At 41.5% G+C, this 18,023-nt stretch overlaps 1 protein-coding gene across 1 annotated transcript in view; it reads right to left on the minus strand.

The window, feature by feature from the left end:
* Nucleotides 1–18,023, minus strand: part of LOC128544919 (deleted in malignant brain tumors 1 protein-like) — a 142,805-nt gene that overhangs the window by 112,784 nt on the left and 11,998 nt on the right. The window contains exons 7-10 of the mRNA XM_053515232.1: nucleotides 10,594–10,908; nucleotides 10,235–10,513; nucleotides 8,132–8,446; nucleotides 64–378 (exon numbers count right to left, since the gene is read on the minus strand). Coding sequence (XP_053371207.1) covers nucleotides 64–378; nucleotides 8,132–8,446; nucleotides 10,235–10,513; nucleotides 10,594–10,908 — 1,224 coding nt within the window. The remainder of the gene's footprint in view (nucleotides 1–63; nucleotides 379–8,131; nucleotides 8,447–10,234; nucleotides 10,514–10,593; nucleotides 10,909–18,023) is intronic.

Consider the following 18,023-nt stretch of genomic DNA (forward strand, 5'->3'; position numbering starts at 1 on the left):
TTTTTTTTTTTAAATCACGTTTTCACGTTTGACTGTATTTTGCTACAACAAATAATAACTTACTTAAGCACACGGCTCCAGCATCTTTATCATGTCCACAGTTCTCTACTCCAAATCCTCTGTGTGAGCACTGATCTATGTAGCTCTCAGTCCCATTACACCGAACATCGTCCAACCAGGTTGGTTCACTTCCCTGACCAAAGCGGGCATTATGAGGAGCGCTGACTGCTTTACCACATCCAAGCTGTCGACACACCACCTCTGCATCCTTTAAGTCCCAGTCATCATCACACACTGTTCCCCACTGGGCTTTGTGCTGGATCTCCACTCGACCACAACAGTTACTGTGACCATTCACCAGTCTGATCTGGTTATGAGCTTAATTTATTACATGAAAAAGATTTTTTTTTAAAACTTAGTCAATTTTTTTAGTAGGTTTGCTTCTGAGTTGTAAAGTAGAGTAACACTAGAGGTAAAACTAAAAACAGACTTTTTTTAAGTAAAATACTGGGTTACTAATAGGTAATACTTGTGCCGCATCTATTGAAACATCACTTACACTACTTAAGTATGCTATTTATAAAACTTATACAGTGGGGCAAAAATTATTTAGTCAGTCACCAATTTTGCAATTTTTTCCACATAAAAGGATGAGAGAGGTCCGTAATTTTCATCATAGGTATACCTCATCTATATGAGACAAAATAAGTAATTTGCAAAAGTTGCAAATCATGGTGGAAAATAAGCATTTGGTCAATAACAGAATTTCATCTTAATACTTTGCTAGATACCCTTTGTTGGCAATGACAGAGGTCTAACGTTTTCTGTTAGTCTTCACAACGTTTTCACACACTGTTGCTGGTATTTTGTCCCATTCCTCCAAGCAGATCTCCTCTAGTGCAGTGATTTTTTGGGGCTGTCGCTGGGAAACACAGACTTTCAACTCCCTCCAAAGGTTTTCTATGGGGTTGAGATCTGGAGGCCACTCTGGGACCTTGAAATGCTTCTTACGAAGCCACTCTTTATGCTGAAAGACCCAGCCATGTTTTATCTTTAGTGACCTTGCTGATGGAAGGAGGTTTACACTCAAACTCTCACGATACATGGCCCCATTCATCCTTTCCTTTACATGAATCAGTCATCCTGGTCCCCTTGCAGAAAAACAGCCCCAAAGCATGATGTTTCCACACCCATGCTTCACAGTAAGTATGGTGTTCTTTGGATGCAACTCAGCATTCTTTCTCCTCCAAACATGAGAAGCAGAGTTTTTGCCAAAAAGTCCTATTTCGGTTTCATCTGACCATATGACATTGCTCCAATCCTCTTCTGGATCATCCAAATGCTCTCTAGCAAACTTCAGATAGGCCTGTTCATGTAGTGGCTTAAGCAGGGGGACACGTCTGGCACTGCAGGATTTAAGTCCCTGGTGGCGCAGTGTGTTACTAATTGTACACTTTGTTACTTTGGTCCCAGCTCACTGCAGGTCATTCACTTGGTCCCCCTATAATAGATTTCTATTATAAATGATTTTAGATGATTATAATGATTTCTATTTTCTAATAATTTTTCCCACAGTTGATTTCTTCACACCAAGCTGCTTACCTATTGCAGATTAATTCTTCCCAGCCTGGTGCGGGTCTACAATTTTGTTTCTGGTGTCCTTTGACAGCTCTTTGGTCTTGGCCATAGTAGAGTTTTGAGGTTGTGGACAGGTGTCTTTTATACTGATAAGTTCAGATAACTGAACAGATGCCATTAATAGAGGTAACGAGTGGAGGACAGGGGAGCCTCTTAAAGAAGTTACAGGTCTGTGAGAGCCAGAAATCTTGCTTGTTTGTAGGTGACCATATACTTATTTTACAGAGGAATTTATCAATTAATTCATTTAAAAGATTTTCTGTTTTTTAATTTTTATTTTGTCTCTCATAGTTGAGGTACACCTATGATTTAAATTACAGGCCTCTCTTATCTTTTTAAGTGTGAGAACTTGCACAATTGGTGGCTGACTAAAAACTTTTTTGCGCAACTATATATACAGGTGCATCCCAGTAAATTAGAATATTATCGAATAGTTGATTCATTTAATAATTCTATCTAAAATTAAAACTCATATTATATGGATTTATTATACTGATATATTTGGACTGATATATTTTAAGGGTTTCTTTTTTTTATTATTTTCATGATTATGGCTTAAATTTAATGAAAATCCAAAATTTGGTATTTAGATTTTTTATATAAATTGCCAGGGTTACCCCCTAGAGGGCGCCTAGCACCCAAAGACTCTTTTATGTTTTAGTTAAAGAGGGAACTACATGTCCCAAAATGCACCTCGGTCAGGTGATGGCTTCCACCTCGGCTCACCTGAACCGAGGTAATTTATAAGTTTAATTAATTAGATTATAAATAACCTGTTTAAGTTCAGTTTGGTTGTCTGGCATTTGTTATTGCTGCTGTTGTGCTCAAGTTTTTGTTGTGCTCAAAGTCAAGTGTTTTGTTTCAGTTTAGTTTTAAGTTTCATCAAAATGCCAGACCTAGCAGAGGTTTCTCCCCTGGGTGTTTTTGTGGGGAAGCTGTGACGATTATCCCGGAGCGAGCTAACTTTGGGAGCGGTCGGCTGGCCACTCGGCGTAACTTCGAGGAGCGGGCATAAGCAAGAGGAGCGGAATCCTGCAAAACGTGCAGGAGACAGACTGGAATAAATGAGCGAGAGATGCAGCAGAGCTGGGTAGGTGAACAGACAAAGAATGTTAATATGTTCTGTGCTGAAGAAAATCCAAAGTGCATACAAGGCCTGCGGGAGCAGGTGGAACAGCTCCAAAGACTGCTCGACCAGCTTAACCTTTCAGACAGCCACACCACGCGCTCTGATCCAAGCCACACCACGCGCATCTCCATTCAAGATGGCGGCATGGCAGTAGCACGCAGCGGCCACTCCGGAGCCAAAATGGTGCTACGTTGTTTACGTTTTGTGTGTAGCACGTTTATTTTACTCTGTGTATGGATATCGTCGCTACTGGTGTCTGTACATACAATCACCAGACACTTTTGTACATAAATAACCCAGTTAATGACATCCACAATGAGCTGCGGGAAAAGCTACGCAACCTTGGCTTGCTGCACGAACCAGGCCTCGAAGCCTCAGCATTGCCTGATGCTGGCAGCCAGAGAAGGGGACATCGGAAGCGGTGCGAGAGGAAGCGGAAGTGTGGCAAGCGGGCGGGAGTCTGTGCTAGGCTAAAAACAAACTCTAGCCGGCCAGCTCTCCCGTCCATCATCTTATCCAATGTCTGCTCCCTGTACAATAAATTGGACTACATCTGACTCCAGCAGGCTACACAGCGTGAGGTTAGAGACTGCTGTGTCTTTGTGTTATATAAAAAAACAAACAAAAAAAAACTACAGACTGCTGGACCAGACAACATCCCAGGCAGGGTGCTCAGAGAATGTGCAGACCAGCTGGCAGATGTTCTCACCGACATCTTTAACATCTCTCTGAGCAGCGCGTCGTTCTTACGTGCTTTAAGGCCACCACCATTGTACCCGTGCCCAAGAAGTTTTCTGTGTCCTGTCTCAATGACTACCGCCCCGTTGCACTTACACAAAAAACAACTAAACCGTCATTGTTGCCTCTGCATTTATGCCTCACCGACACATACAACCCCTACGTGACAAAAATATGTGCACTTACACCCACCATCATGAAGTGCATCGAGCGGCTCGTCATGAGACACATCAAGACCCTGCTGCCTCCCTCACTGGACCCACTGCAATTTGCGTACCGTCCTAACCGCTCAACGTACGACGGCATTTCCACTACACTCCATCTTGCCCTCACACACTTGGACAAGAAGGATACATACGTTCGAATGCTGTACATAGATTTCAGCTCAGCATTTAACCCTATCTTCCCCCAACAACTGATCGGGAAGTTTAGCCTGTTGGGCCTGAACACCTCCCTCTGCAACTGGATCCTGGACTTTCTGACTGGAAGGCCTCAGTCAGTACGGATTGGGAACTGCAGCACCACCACACTGAGCACTGGGGCCCCACAAGTCTGTGTGCTCAGTCCCCTGCTGTTCACACTGCTGACTCACAACTGTGTAGCAACACACAGTTCGAACCACATCATTAAGTTCGCTGATGACACGACCATGGTGGGTCTCATTAGCAATAACGACGAGCCAGCGTACAGAGAGGAAGTGCAGAGGCTAACGGACTGGTGTAAAGACAACAACCTGTCTCTGAATGTTGACAAGACAAAGGAGATGGTTTTTGACTTCAGAAGGACAAGAGGCGACCATTCTTCGCTGAGCATCAACGGCTCCTCTGTGTAGATCGTTGAAAGCACCAAATTCCTGGGTGTCCACCTAGAGAAGGTCCCTCAACACCAGCTCCCTACACAAGAAAGCCCAACAGCGTCTCTTCTTTCTGAGAAGACTGAGCTTAAAACACAGCGTCTCTTCTTTCTGAGAAGGCCCAGCTTAAACCACCGATCCTGACCACCTTCTATAGAGGAACTATCGAGAGCATCCTGAGTGGCTGCATCCCTGTCTGGTTTGGGAATTGGGCCATATCGGACCGCAAAACCCTACAGCGGATAGTGAGGACAGCGGAGAAGATCATCGGGGTCTCTCTCCCCTCTATTGAAGACATCTCCACCACACGCTGCATCCGCAAAGCCACCAGCATTGTGGCTGATCGGACACACCCCTCTCACACACACTTCACACTTCTGCCATCTGGAAAAAGGTACCGAAGCATTCGGGCACACACATCCAGACTGTGCAACAGCTTTTTTCCACAAGCCATCCGTCTCCTCAACAAAAAGGGACTGGACTGATAAACACAAACACACACACACACACACAAACATTATCACACAGCTTAACTCAACTACCTCAAAATATTGGGACTGGACTGACTAATCAACACAAGTGCAGACACACTGACCTACACCACCAAATTATCGTACACACCAACCTGTAAATGCTTCACTGTTTACCTCTTTTGCACAATGATCCTTACTGGACTACTTTTTGCACTAATTCCTCAATTCTTGCTCCTGTTTTAAGGAATGTTTATGTTTACCCACTACCTCTACACCATATTTTATGTTCTGTTATGTCGTGGTTGCGCACTGTCACTTTGTTGTTGCTCTTGTTTGCACATTTGCACGTGCACTTTATGTTGTCTATAAAAATGTTATACTTAGCTAGTTAGTTTTTGTTAATTTATGTTGTAATTTATGTTAGGTCTCTCTGTCTTGTCTCTGCTAGCCAGCTAACTAGGCCTCTTGGTTAGCTAGTTTAGTGTCTATGTTAATTTATGTTGTAAATTTATGTTGCATGTAGCACCTTGGTCCTGGAGGAACGTTGTTTCGTTTCACTGTGTACTGATTGTATATGGTGGTAATGACAATAAAGCCTACTTGAACTTGAACTTATTAAAGATCTGATAAAAGATAGACAGTGTGCTTTTTGTTCTGGCAACAAAATCTTTTATAGGAAGTTAAAATCAATCATTGCCAATAAAATCAAGAATGTGAAGAAACAATATTACCAGCATGAGGTGAAGGAACTGCGATACTCCAAGCCTAAACAATGGTTTAAGTCAGTGAAGACTCTAATAGGAATAAAAGGAGGTAGGAGTGACGTGGTGTCTCTCAGGATCGAAACATAATGCAATATGAGTGTGATATTCCGGCCTTGAAGAGTTGGCACCGGTTTTATGTGATACTTTCAACACATGTATCCAACATAACATTTTTCCAAAGCTATGGAAGGAGGCCATAGTTAAAGCTGTTACCAAAAAAGCAAAGCCTAGTTTTCCAGCAGATTATCGCCAGATCTCACTACTCAGCTGTGTTGGAAAAGTGTTTGAAGGAATTCTGGAGAGTTACTAAGATTGTACCATCGCAACATGGCTTTATGAGAGATAGATCAACTGACACTGCTTTGATTCAAATCCTGCAGGACTGGCATAAAGCACTTAACAGCTCCCCCAAAATGGATATACATGCTGTTTTTGTCGATTTCGCTCGAGCTTGTGACACAATTGATCATACTACATTCCTTAGCTGACTTGCATGTCAGACGACCCCTTTGGCTTATAGTAAGGAGCTATCTGAATAACAGAGAGCGGAAGGTGAAGTGGGGCTCATGTGTGTCTAATTCCCTTTCAGTTCCAGCTGGTGTGCCTTCGGGGGGGGGGGGGGGGGGGGGCTGGGGGGGGGGGGAATCTACTATCTTTGTGCTGCAAAGAGGGCATGTCTTCCTTGTGATGTTTTGGTGCAAATATAGTTAACTTTTATATGGCCAGTTCTTGAGTATGCTAGACCAGTTTGTGATGGAATACCTAAGGGTCTCTCTGAGGAGTTAGAGAGGATCCAAAAACGATGCTGTCGGATAATACTGTAGGTATTCCAACTTCTACTCTCCCAACATTGAGTGAAAGGCTTGATGAAGCCACCATACATACTTTTACTAAAATACTCAGGGACAGTTCATCGTCGCTGCATTGTTTCCTACCTATGGCTCCAACACCTACATATTCTTTTCGGTGGCACAGTATATTCTCTATACCAAGAGAAACCAAACGTCATGAACTCTCCTTTATTCACCGTGGTTTAAAATTGTATAACACTGTTTCATAGATAATTTACATGTGCTCGATTAGGATGCCTTTTCTGTGTATATGTGTTATTTATTTTATTTTACTTTATTTTAAATTAAGTAACTGATTGTTTGTATGTGGATTGTATAGGCATGTGTATATTTGACACATTTCAAGGTTTTGTACTGCAATACCCTGCCTTGTCAAATTTGAATGAATAACTTCTTGAATGGATGATAAAAATGTGGTGGAAAAATGTGGACAAGCAACAGGGATAACCATAATCTTGAGAGAATTGTAAAACAAAGCCCATTCATGAATTTGGAGGAGATTAACAAGGAGTGGACTGCAGCTGGATTCAGTGCTTTAAGAGCCATGACGTACAGACGTAACCAGGACATGGGCTACATATTTTGCATTTCTGGTCCACTTGGTTTTATCAGGTCGAAGCTGTCCACCAGGAAGTTTTGGTGCACTTCATGCTTTGCTCTGCTGACTAGCTTCATGGAGATGATGATTGTATTTTCCAGCAGGACTTGGCACCTGCTCACACTGTCAATAGTACTTATAACTGGTTTAGGTCTATGGTATCCCTGTGATTGATTGGCTAGCAAATTTGTCCACCCTAAACCATATCGAAAATCTGTGTGGTATTCTGAAGAGGAAGATGCGAGACACCAGAACCAACAACGCAGAAGAGCTGAAGACCGCTGCCAGAGTAACCGGGATTTTCACCTGAACAGTGCCAAAGACTTATTGTCTCCATTCCACACTGCACTGCAGGAGTGATTCATGCAAAGGGAACCCCAACCAAGTATCGAGAGCTGTACATGTAAAATTTTTTATTTGTTTTTTTAATCATCTTAAATATTATTTTAGTTTTCTAAGATAAGAAATTTTGGGTTTTCATTAGCTGCAAGCCATAATCTTTAAAATACAACAACTCAAATATATCAGTCTGTTTGTAATAAATCCATATAAGGAATGAGCTTCACTTTTTTAATCAAATTACTAAAATCAAAAAACTTTTTGATGATATTTTATATTACTGAGAGGCACCTGTATGTTATGTTTAATAAATCACAAATATTTGAACAGCCTAAAAAAATTAATGACCGATAACACTGTTAAGATTAACATCCTCTCTGCTCTTACCCACAGTGATGGTAATGGAGCTGCTCCTGGAAGATGTGGAGTTACTTTCCCTGTATGAGTAGTCACAGGTGTACTGGCCCTGATGTGATTCATCTACAGTCAGAGTAAATGTTGTTGTAGTCTCTGCAGTTTGCTTCTTTATTAATGTCCCAGTTTTATACAAACTGAAGTCTACAGAAATGCATGTTGGGCTGGGTGTGGAACATCTGAACTGAAGGACTTCTCCAGGTGAGACCACAGAGTTTGAGGAGATCCGAGTTAGTGTAGGACTCTGCAAATCTTAGAATAAGGACAAATAAAAAAATAAATAAATGTATTTACTTTTGTCTGTATTTTGCTACGACAAATAATAACAACTTACTTAAGCACATGACTCCAGCATCTCTATTATGTCCACAGTTCTCTACCCCAAATCCTCTGTGTGAGCACTGATATAGGTAGCTCTCAGTTCCATTACACCGAACATCATCCAGCCAGGTTGGTTCACTTCCCTGACCAAAGCGGGCATTATGAGGAGCGCTGACTGCTTTACCACATCCAAGCTGTCTACACACCACCTGTGCATCCTTTAAGTCCCAGTCATCATCACACACTGTTCCCCACTGGGTGTTGTGCAGGATCTCCACTCGACCACAGCAGTTACCCGTACCATTCACCAGCCTGATCTGCTTATGAACTTGATTCATTACATTAAAAAAGGAAAAAAGTCTTAGTTTAAACTGTTTTTTTCACAGGTTTGCTCATGAGTTGTAAAGTAGAATAACACTAGAAGTAAAACAAAAACAGCACTAAATTACTGATAGGTAGTAGTTTTGGCCCACCTATTCAACCATCACTGATTAATGGCATAAATGCCTTTGTCTACTGAAATTATGCTATTTACACTATTCACAATAAGTTAGAGATATTGTTAATTACATAAGTGCTTTTCCTATTTGCTCTGAATTTAAAAGAAATAAGTAAAATGTTCTCTTTGATATTACTAATAATGTTTCAGAAGAAACACCATTTTCTTTTTTTTATTTATTACCCCAAAAATTTAGACAATAAAAGGGATAGCCCCAAATAATGTCGGTAGCGGGTGTTTCCACCATTTGCCGCAATGACAGCTTGACAGCGATGTCTCATGCTCCTCACTAGCCTCATGATGTCATTCTTAGGCAATGCGTTTCACTCTTCCACAAGTGCTACACACAGTTCTGCCAGATCACGTGGGGGTGGGGTACGATCATCTAGTCTCTGCTTCAACTGGTCCCAGACGTGCTCTTTGGGGTTCATGTCAGGAGACAATGATGGCCATACCATATGAGGCACTCCAACTTCCTGAAGTCGAGCTGTGACAATTCTTTCACGATGTGGTGGAGCATTATCATCCATGAACAGAAAGTTGGGGGTGTGTTGGCGGAATTGGGGGATGTTGATGGGGGCTATGATGTCTCTGAGGTAAGAACATGCAGTGACTGAGCCATGTACAATAACCAAATCTGTTTTGCGCCGACTGGTGATGCCTTCCCAGACTGTTGCACCTCCTCGACCAAAGCAAACCATGGGGACCATGTTGACAACAGTGTATCGCTCACCTAACGTTTTCCTGTGCAAGGTGACCCAACACTCATCAGTGTACAGAACGGTAGACCACTGCTGCATTGTCCAGGTCACATGGTCTTGTGCCCACTGCAAATGTTCACGGCGGTGTCTTGGTGTCAGTGGAGTCACCTTGCAATGGTCGTCTGGCATTGAAGCCAAAGCTGTGGGTCGGTTGCGAATGGTTTGTTTGTAAACCCTAGTAACCTCGCATCTCGTAAACGGCCCTGCAGCTGTGTGGCAGTTGCATAACGCTGTATGAGTGGATAGGTCCTTAGGTACTGGTCATCCTTGCGGCCTGTCACTCGTGGGGCTCCACTCCTGGGTCTGTCTTGAACTCTGCCAGTAGTTCTGTGTCTTGATGCAAGTCTGCAAATGACACTTTGAGACACACCAGGTTCACGAGCAACATCTGACTGCCTGCCACTGACCCAAAGGCGCGCCATGGCCAGGTGGCGCCGCTTATCCATTAAGTGACATCGTGTGCTAATGGCTGTTTGACTGATGAACTTAGAATGACTTACTGACAATACCAGCTTTTTATACCCACAGAATGTTGAAATTGATGCCACATTGAAAAAGGTTGTCTTTTGGGATCTGTCCCAATATAAGGCACACCTGTACACAATGAGACCACGGAAAACACAAAATGAGGTGTAGCTATCACCCCAATACAATTGCCTCCCTATCCCAAAAATGTCTGAAGTGAAACAAACACAGTATGTATGACATCCACTAAGTCTCTCACAATATGCCTAACTTATTGTGAGTAGTGTATATAAAAATATATTTATAGTATGGGTAATAAATGACATGTAAACAGCCTAAATAAATTAATGACCGATAACACTGTTAAGATTAACATCCTCTTTGCTCTTACCCACAGTGATGGTAATGGAGCTGCTCCTGGAAGATGTAGAGTTACTTTCCCTGTATGAGTAGTCACAGGTGTACTGGCCCTGATGTGATTCATCTACAGTCAGAGTAAATGTTGTTGTAGTCTCTGCAGTTTGCTTCTTTATTAATGTCCCAGTTTTATACAAACTGAAGTCTACAGAGATGCATGTTGGGCTGGGTGTGGAACATCTGAACTGAAGGACTTCTCCAGGTGAGACCACAGAGTTTGGGGAGATCCGAGTCAGTGTGGGACTCTGTAAATCTTAGAGTAAAGAAGTATATTTTATTATTTTGTACATCTATTCGCTTTAAACTGTTTTGCTACAACAAATAATAACTTACTTAGGCAAACAACTCCAGCATCTTCCCCATGTCCACAGTTCTCTACTCCAAATCCTCCATGTAAGCACTGATCTATGTAGCTCTCAGTTCCATTACATCGAACATTATCCAGCCAGGTTGGTTCACTTCCCTGACCAAAGCGGGCACTATGAGGAGCGCTGACTGCTTTACCACATCCAAGCTGTCTACACACCACCTCTGCATCCTTTAAGTCCCAGTCATCATCACACACTGTTCCCCACTGGGCTTTGTGCTGGATCTCCACTCGACCACAGCAGTTACTGTGACCATTCACCAGCCTGATCTGGTTATGAGCTTGATTTATTACATGAAAAAGATTTTTTTTTAAAGCTTAGTCCTTTTTTTTTGTAGGTTTGCTTATGAGTTGAAAAGTAACACTAGAGGTAAAACTTAAAAAAAAGACTATATTTTTTTTTAAGTAACACTGGGTTACTAATAATATATACTGAACAAAAATATAAACGCAACACTTTTGTTTTTGCTCCCATTTTTAATGACAGGAACTCAAAGATCTGAAACATTTTCTACATAAACAAAATAACCATATCTTTCAAATATTGTTCACAAATCTGTCAAAATCCGTTACGATGAAGAACTGGAGTCAAGTCGAGACACCAATTAGGACGACGAGCATGCAAATGAGCTTCCCTGAGACTGTTTCTGACAGTTTGTGCAGAAATTCTTTGGTTATGCAATCCGATTGTTTCAGCAGCTGTCCGAGTGGCTGGTCTCAGACCATCATGGAGGTGAACATGCTGAATGTGGAGGTCCTAGGCTGGTGTGGTTACACGTGGTCTGCGGTTGTGAGGCTGGTTGGATGTACTGCCAAATTCTCTGAAACACCTTTGGAGACGGCTTATGGTAGAGAAATCAACCTTCAATTCACGAGCAACAGCTCTGGTGGACATTCCTGCTGTCAGCATGCCAATTGCACGCTCCCTCAAAACTTGCGACATCTGTGGCATTGTGCTGTGTGATTCAACTGAACCTTTCAAAGTGGCCTTTTACAGGTGGCCAGTCTAAGGCACACCTGTGCAATAATCATGCTGTCTAATCAGCATCTTGATATGGCACACCTGTGAGGTGGGATGGATTATCTCGGCAAAGGAGAAGTGCTCACTATCACAGATTTTGACAGATTTGTGAACAATATTTGAAAGATATGGTTATTTTGTGTATGTAGAAAATGTTTTAGATCTTTGAGTTCATCTCATAAAAAATGGGAGCAAAAACAAAAGTGTTGCGTTTATATTTTTGTTCAGTATAGTTACTAAAGACTTACAGGAAACGTTTGACCTCTGTCATTGCCAACAAAGGGTATATAGCAAAGTATTAAGATGAAATTCTGTTATTGACCAAATGCTTATTTTTCACCATAATTTGCAAATTTCTTATTTTGTCTCTCATAGATGAAATATACCTATGATGAAAATAACAGGCCTCTCTCATCTTTTTATGGGTGAGAACTTGTACAATTGATGGCTGACTAAAAACTTTTTTGTGCCACTGTATATACAGGTGCATCTCAGTAAATTAGAATATTATCGAAAAGTTGATTCATTTAATAATCCTATCTAAAATTAGAACTCATATTATATGGATTTATTACACAAAGACTGATATAATTTAAAGGGATCATCCAGAAACATTTTTCATTAAATGTTAATATGATTCTTTAGGGTCCTAATGAAAAGTTTGTAATATATTTAATTAAAAATTCTCAATGGTTGTGTAAAAAAACCACTACTTTTAACTGGTAAAAACTAGCTCTGTTCTCAGCAACCTATTTCAGTACATGTTCCTTTAAATGCTTATGATCTCTGCTGAGCCCGCCCCCCCAGTTCTCTGGGGCGTGTCTTCACAACACACGTGGGGTATAGCCACGGCAGTGTAGTCCAGTGCGGGCAATGCTTTGGACTGCATTACCCACAAATCATTGTCCACAACGCAGTGCTTTGTGGGTAATGCAGTCCAAACTGGAAAACGCTGGAATATAGAGCCTGAGCCTGTTTTCTTTAGTCGTTTTTGGTTTGATTTAAGTACGGAACCTACGCGGAAGTTTGTAATATCGCCTGACAACGCAGAAATTAAAAGAATGGACATGCATCGACTCGATTTGTCTTTCTCATCACTGCATGGGCATGAATTAACGGGCTGTTACGCTGCCGCGAGCAACAACAACATAAGCGGAGAAGCTTACTGAGAAAGATACAAACGCGATGTGTTTACATGACTTCTTAATCTTCGACAGACATCGTTATAAACCATCTAACGTTACAAAGGTAAGCATAATATAGTTTTCCGACTACGTACACAGTTTGCAAATAGACAGTCACCTTAATGCATTGTTTATTATAAACGGGCGATTAGGGATTATATAGAGACGGATGTACATAGAGAAGAAGCCATAACCATGTTCTATGAGAGTATAAGTTAACTTACACTCCGCATTCATCGTGATTATTAGAAAAGGCGATCTGCAAAGATTCATAGAAAAAGAAATTACTCACTGAGCCTGGTGAAGATGAAGCAGGAACACGAAGCGTTAGTACAGATCCATTTCTTAGGAGCAGCTTCCTAGCAAAACCTGCTTTACAGAGGTGTGGACTCGAGTCATGTGACTTGGACTCGAGTCATGAATTTGATGACTTTAGACTCGACTTGACAAAATATAAAAATACTTGCAACTCGACTTGGACTTTAACATAAATAACTCGGACTTTCACTTGGACTTGCGCCTATTGACTTGTAAAGACTCGCTACTTCCCATAAAAAGCCCAAAGATAAAAAGTATGTTAACACGGTCCGCTTTATCTCTGTTTATGTGTCTGTGCGAGTGTGTGTGACAGAGCGCATGCGCGCATTCGGCACGACATCCAATCAAAGTACCGTAGATTCTTTTGATTCGACAGCGTCCAACACGTGACAACAACGTGAACGCGCCAGGTCGCGAAATGATACCGAAGGTAGCTTCGTTTTGCTATAAAAAATTGCCTATATGCGCGGACCACTGAGCTTCTACGGAACGCGGTAAAGGCCAAAAAGGAAATTGTTAGCGTTTTTTAATCCTCTGACGAACTCTAGCCATCAGAATACACTGGTATACACTACCCATGATTTGCTGATTTCTTTCATATGCAGTTTGGGTTTATTCAAATAATGTGACCTAGTGAATTGACATCAGACGGAAAAAATGCTAATTATCTTGCATAATAATAATAATAATAATAATTATTATTATTATTATTATATAATATTTAATTATTATAATACTTATTATTATTAATGTTATAATATATGATATTTAATTATAATAATATAATAATAATAATAATTATTATTATTAATGTCTTAAGACTGTATCTGACAGGTCTCTATTTTGGCATTATGGTTTTGCTGAAAAGGCATTTTTGATATGAAATATCAGACAAAACACTGACATGTTTACAGCCTACAAGTGACTCAGCCGAGGTTCATCATTCTAAATATGTCCAAGATAACAAGGGAAACACATCCTGTTGGCTAGAGTTTGTCAGGGATTAAAAAACACTAACTGTCCTTTTTATTCTTTACCGCGCTCCGTAGAATCTCAGTGGTCCGCGCATAACCCTTCGCGGGTGAGCCTTCTCCTAAATACGCGTTCCCTGTGCCCTTTTCACGGGGGTGGGGCTAAAAAAACGCATCCTGATGGGGGAACCAACTTCGACACAGCACCGGATTGTTTGTATGAGGTAGCCTACGTGAGTGTATCACACAAGGTAGGGAGCAAAGTTCTTTAATGTTATGTGAAGAAAACAACGTTATTGTTTGTATGAAGTAGCCTACTTCATTGAGAATATGTGCTACCATTTTACATTGCTACTAGCATTTACTAACATTTTTATGTATCTGAGCAATGTTCTTTCATAAAAAAGGTTTGTTTAATAAATACAGATCTTACAACCATACATAATCTGTATACATTTTATTTTTCTGCTAAAAAGACTTGAAAAGACTCGAAAGTCAAACCATAGGACTTTGGACTTGACTTGAGACTTGTTGGCTTTGACTTGGGACTTGACTCGGGACTTGCCTGTCTTGACTCGGGACTTGCCTGTTTTGACTCGGGACTTGACTCGGGACTTGAGGGCAATGAATTGAGACTTACTTGTGACTTGCCAAACAATGACTTTGTCCCACTCTGCTGCTTTATATTGACCCGCGTTTATAAAGCAGTCTGGTGAAAAATGATTATCGCAAACATGAACGCATTTAGGTAAATCGGCGGGGACGTTAGCTTTAAAAACTAAATTCAGCCACTGCGTCCTCAGCGGCTCAGATGTCGGTAGTGAATGACGACTGCTGTGTTCACTATTACACCCAACAACTGTACAACACACTCGCTTAGGCGACATTTTGCTCCAGCGGTGAAAAACAATGGCCGACAGCTTCTTCTCACTCGGGGCGGGTCTTTACTAAAACACTAGTGTCAATCAACTAGTGTAGGAGCGGCCTCTTGCGGTGTGGCGTCACATCGACAGGCATTTGCGATTGGCCTGATTTCAGAAGGGGCATGTTATTGTAATAAATGAAAAGAAAACCACTTGGCGGCTCTTTATCATCGTAGAGTGGTTGTGTACGCACTCTCCTAACACACAGTTCAGTCCAAACAGCTTAAAAAAGTGCATGTACTGTAGGCCTGTATGACCCCTTTAAGGAATGAATTTGGAGGAGATTAACAAGGAGTGGACTGCAGCTGGATTCAGTGCTTTAAGAACCACGACGTACAGACTTAACCAGGACATGGGCCACATATTTTGCATTCCTGGTCCACTTGGTTTTATCAGGTCGAAGCTGTCCACCAGAAAGTTTTAGTCCACTTCATGCTTTGCTCTGCTGACTAGCTTCATGGAGATGACAATTTTATTTTCCAGCAGGACTTGGCACCTGCTCACACTGTCAAAAGTACTAATAACTGGTTTAGGTCAATGGTATCCCTGTGATTGATTAGCCAGCAAATTTGTCCACCCTAAACCCTATTGAGAATCTGTGTGGACACCAGAACCAACAACGCAGAAGAGCTGAAGACCGCTGCCAGAGTAACCTGGATTTTCGCCTCAACAGTGCCAAAGACTTATTGTCTCCATTCCACACTGCACTGCAGGAGTGATTCATGCAAAGGGAACCCCAACCAAGTATCGAGAGCTGTACATGTAAAAAATTTTATTATTATTTTTTTTTAATCATCTTAAATATTATTTTGATTTTCTAAGATAAGAAATTTTGGGTTTTCATTAGCTGCAAGCCATAATCTTTAAAATAAAAATAAATATATCAGAATATATCAGTCTGTTTGTAATAAATCCATATGAGGAATGAGCTTCACTTTTTTAATCAAATTACTAAAATCAAAAAACTTTTTGATGATATTTTATATTACTGAGAGGCACCTGTATGTTATGGGTAATAAATCACAAATATTTGAACAGCCTAAAAAAATTAATGACCGATAACACTGTTAAGATTAACATCCTCTCTGCTCTTACCCACAGTGATGCTAATGGAGCTGCTCCTGGAAGATGTAGAGTTACTTTCCCTGTATGAGTAGTCACAGGCGTACTGGCCCTGATGTGATTCATCTACAGTCAGAGTAAATGTTGTTGTAGTCTCTGCTGTTTGCTTCTTTATTAATGTCCCAGTTTTATACAAACTGAAGTCTACAGAAATGCATGTTGGGCTGGGTGTGGAACATCTGAACTGAAGGACTTCTCCAGGTGAGACCACAGAATTTGAGGAGATCCAAGTCAGTGTAGGACTCTGCAAATCTTAGAATAAGGACAAATACAAAAATAAATAAATGTATTTACTTTTGTCTGTATTTTGCTACGACAAATAATAACAACTTACTTAAGCACACGACTCCAGCATCTCTATCATGTCCACAGTTCTCTACCCCAAATCCTCTGTGTGAGCACTGATATAGGTAGCTCTCAGTTCCATTACACCGAACATCATCCAGCCAGGTTGGTTCACTTCCCTGACCAAAGCGGGCATTATGAGGAGCGCTGACTGCTTTACCACATCCAAGCTGTCTACACACCACCTCTGCATCCTTTAAGTCCCAGTCATCATCACACACTGTTCCCCACTGGGTGTTGTGCAGGATCTCCACTCGACCACAGCAGTTACCCGTACCATTCACCAGCCTGATCTGCTTATGAACTTGATTGATTACATTAAAAAAGAAAAAAAAATCTTAGACTGTTTTTTTTTCACAGGTTTGCTCATGAGTTGTAAAGTAGCATAACACAAGAAGTAAAACAAAAACCAGGCTGTAGACAATTGTAACAGTACAGCACTAAATTTCTGATAGGTAGTAGTTTTTGCCCACCTATTCATTAAATTATGCTATTTACATTACTCACAATAAGTTAGGGATATTGTTATTTTCATGAGTGCTTTTCCTATTTGCTCTGAATTTGAAAGAAATAAGTAAAAAGTTCCCTTTGATATTACTCATAATGTATTAGAAGAAACACCATTTTCATTAGTTTATTATTTATTACCACCAAAAATTGGACAATAAAAGGGATGTTTCCACCATTTGCTGCAATGTCAGCTTGACAGCGACGTCCCATGCTCCTCACTAGCCTCATGATGTTGTTCTGAGGCAATGCGTTCCACTCTTCCACAAGTGCTACCCCCACATCACCTGGCAGAACTGCGTGTGGGGTACGATCATCCAGTCTCTGCTTCAACTGGTCCCAGACGTGCTCTTTGGGTTCAGGTCAGGGGACATTGATGGCCATACCATATGAGGCACTCCAACTTCCTGAAGTCGAGCTGTGACAATTCTTTCACGATGTGGTGGAGCATTATCATCCATGAACAGAAAGTTGAGCGGGTGTTGGCGCAATTGGGGGATGTTGATGGGGCCTATGATGTCTCTGAGGTAAGAACATGCAGTGACTGAGCCATGGACAGTAACCAAATCTGTTTTGCCCCGATTGGTGATGCCTTTCCAGACTGTTTCACCTTCTCCACCAAAGCAAACCATGGGGACCATGTTGACAACAGCGTATCGCTCACCTAGCGTTTTCCTGTGCAAGGTGACCCAACACTCATCAGTGTACAGAACGATAGACCACAGCTGCATTGTCCAAGTCATATGGTCTTGTGCCCACTGCAAATGTTCACGGCGGTGTCTTGGTGTCAGTGGAATCACCTTGCAATGGTCGTCTGGCATTCAAGCCAAAGCTGTGGGTCAGTTGCGAATGGTTTGTTTGTAAACCCTAGTAACCTCGCATCTCGTAAACGGCCCTGCAGCTGTGTGGCAGTTGCATAACGCTGTATGAGTGGATAGGTCCTTAGGTACTGGTCATCCTTGCGGCCTGTCACTCGTGGGGCTCCACTCCTGGGTCTGTCTTGAA

The sequence above is a fragment of the Clarias gariepinus genome, chromosome 16 (genome assembly GCF_024256425.1).
Source record: "Clarias gariepinus isolate MV-2021 ecotype Netherlands chromosome 16, CGAR_prim_01v2, whole genome shotgun sequence".
Classification (NCBI taxonomy): domain Eukaryota; kingdom Metazoa; phylum Chordata; class Actinopteri; order Siluriformes; family Clariidae; genus Clarias; species Clarias gariepinus.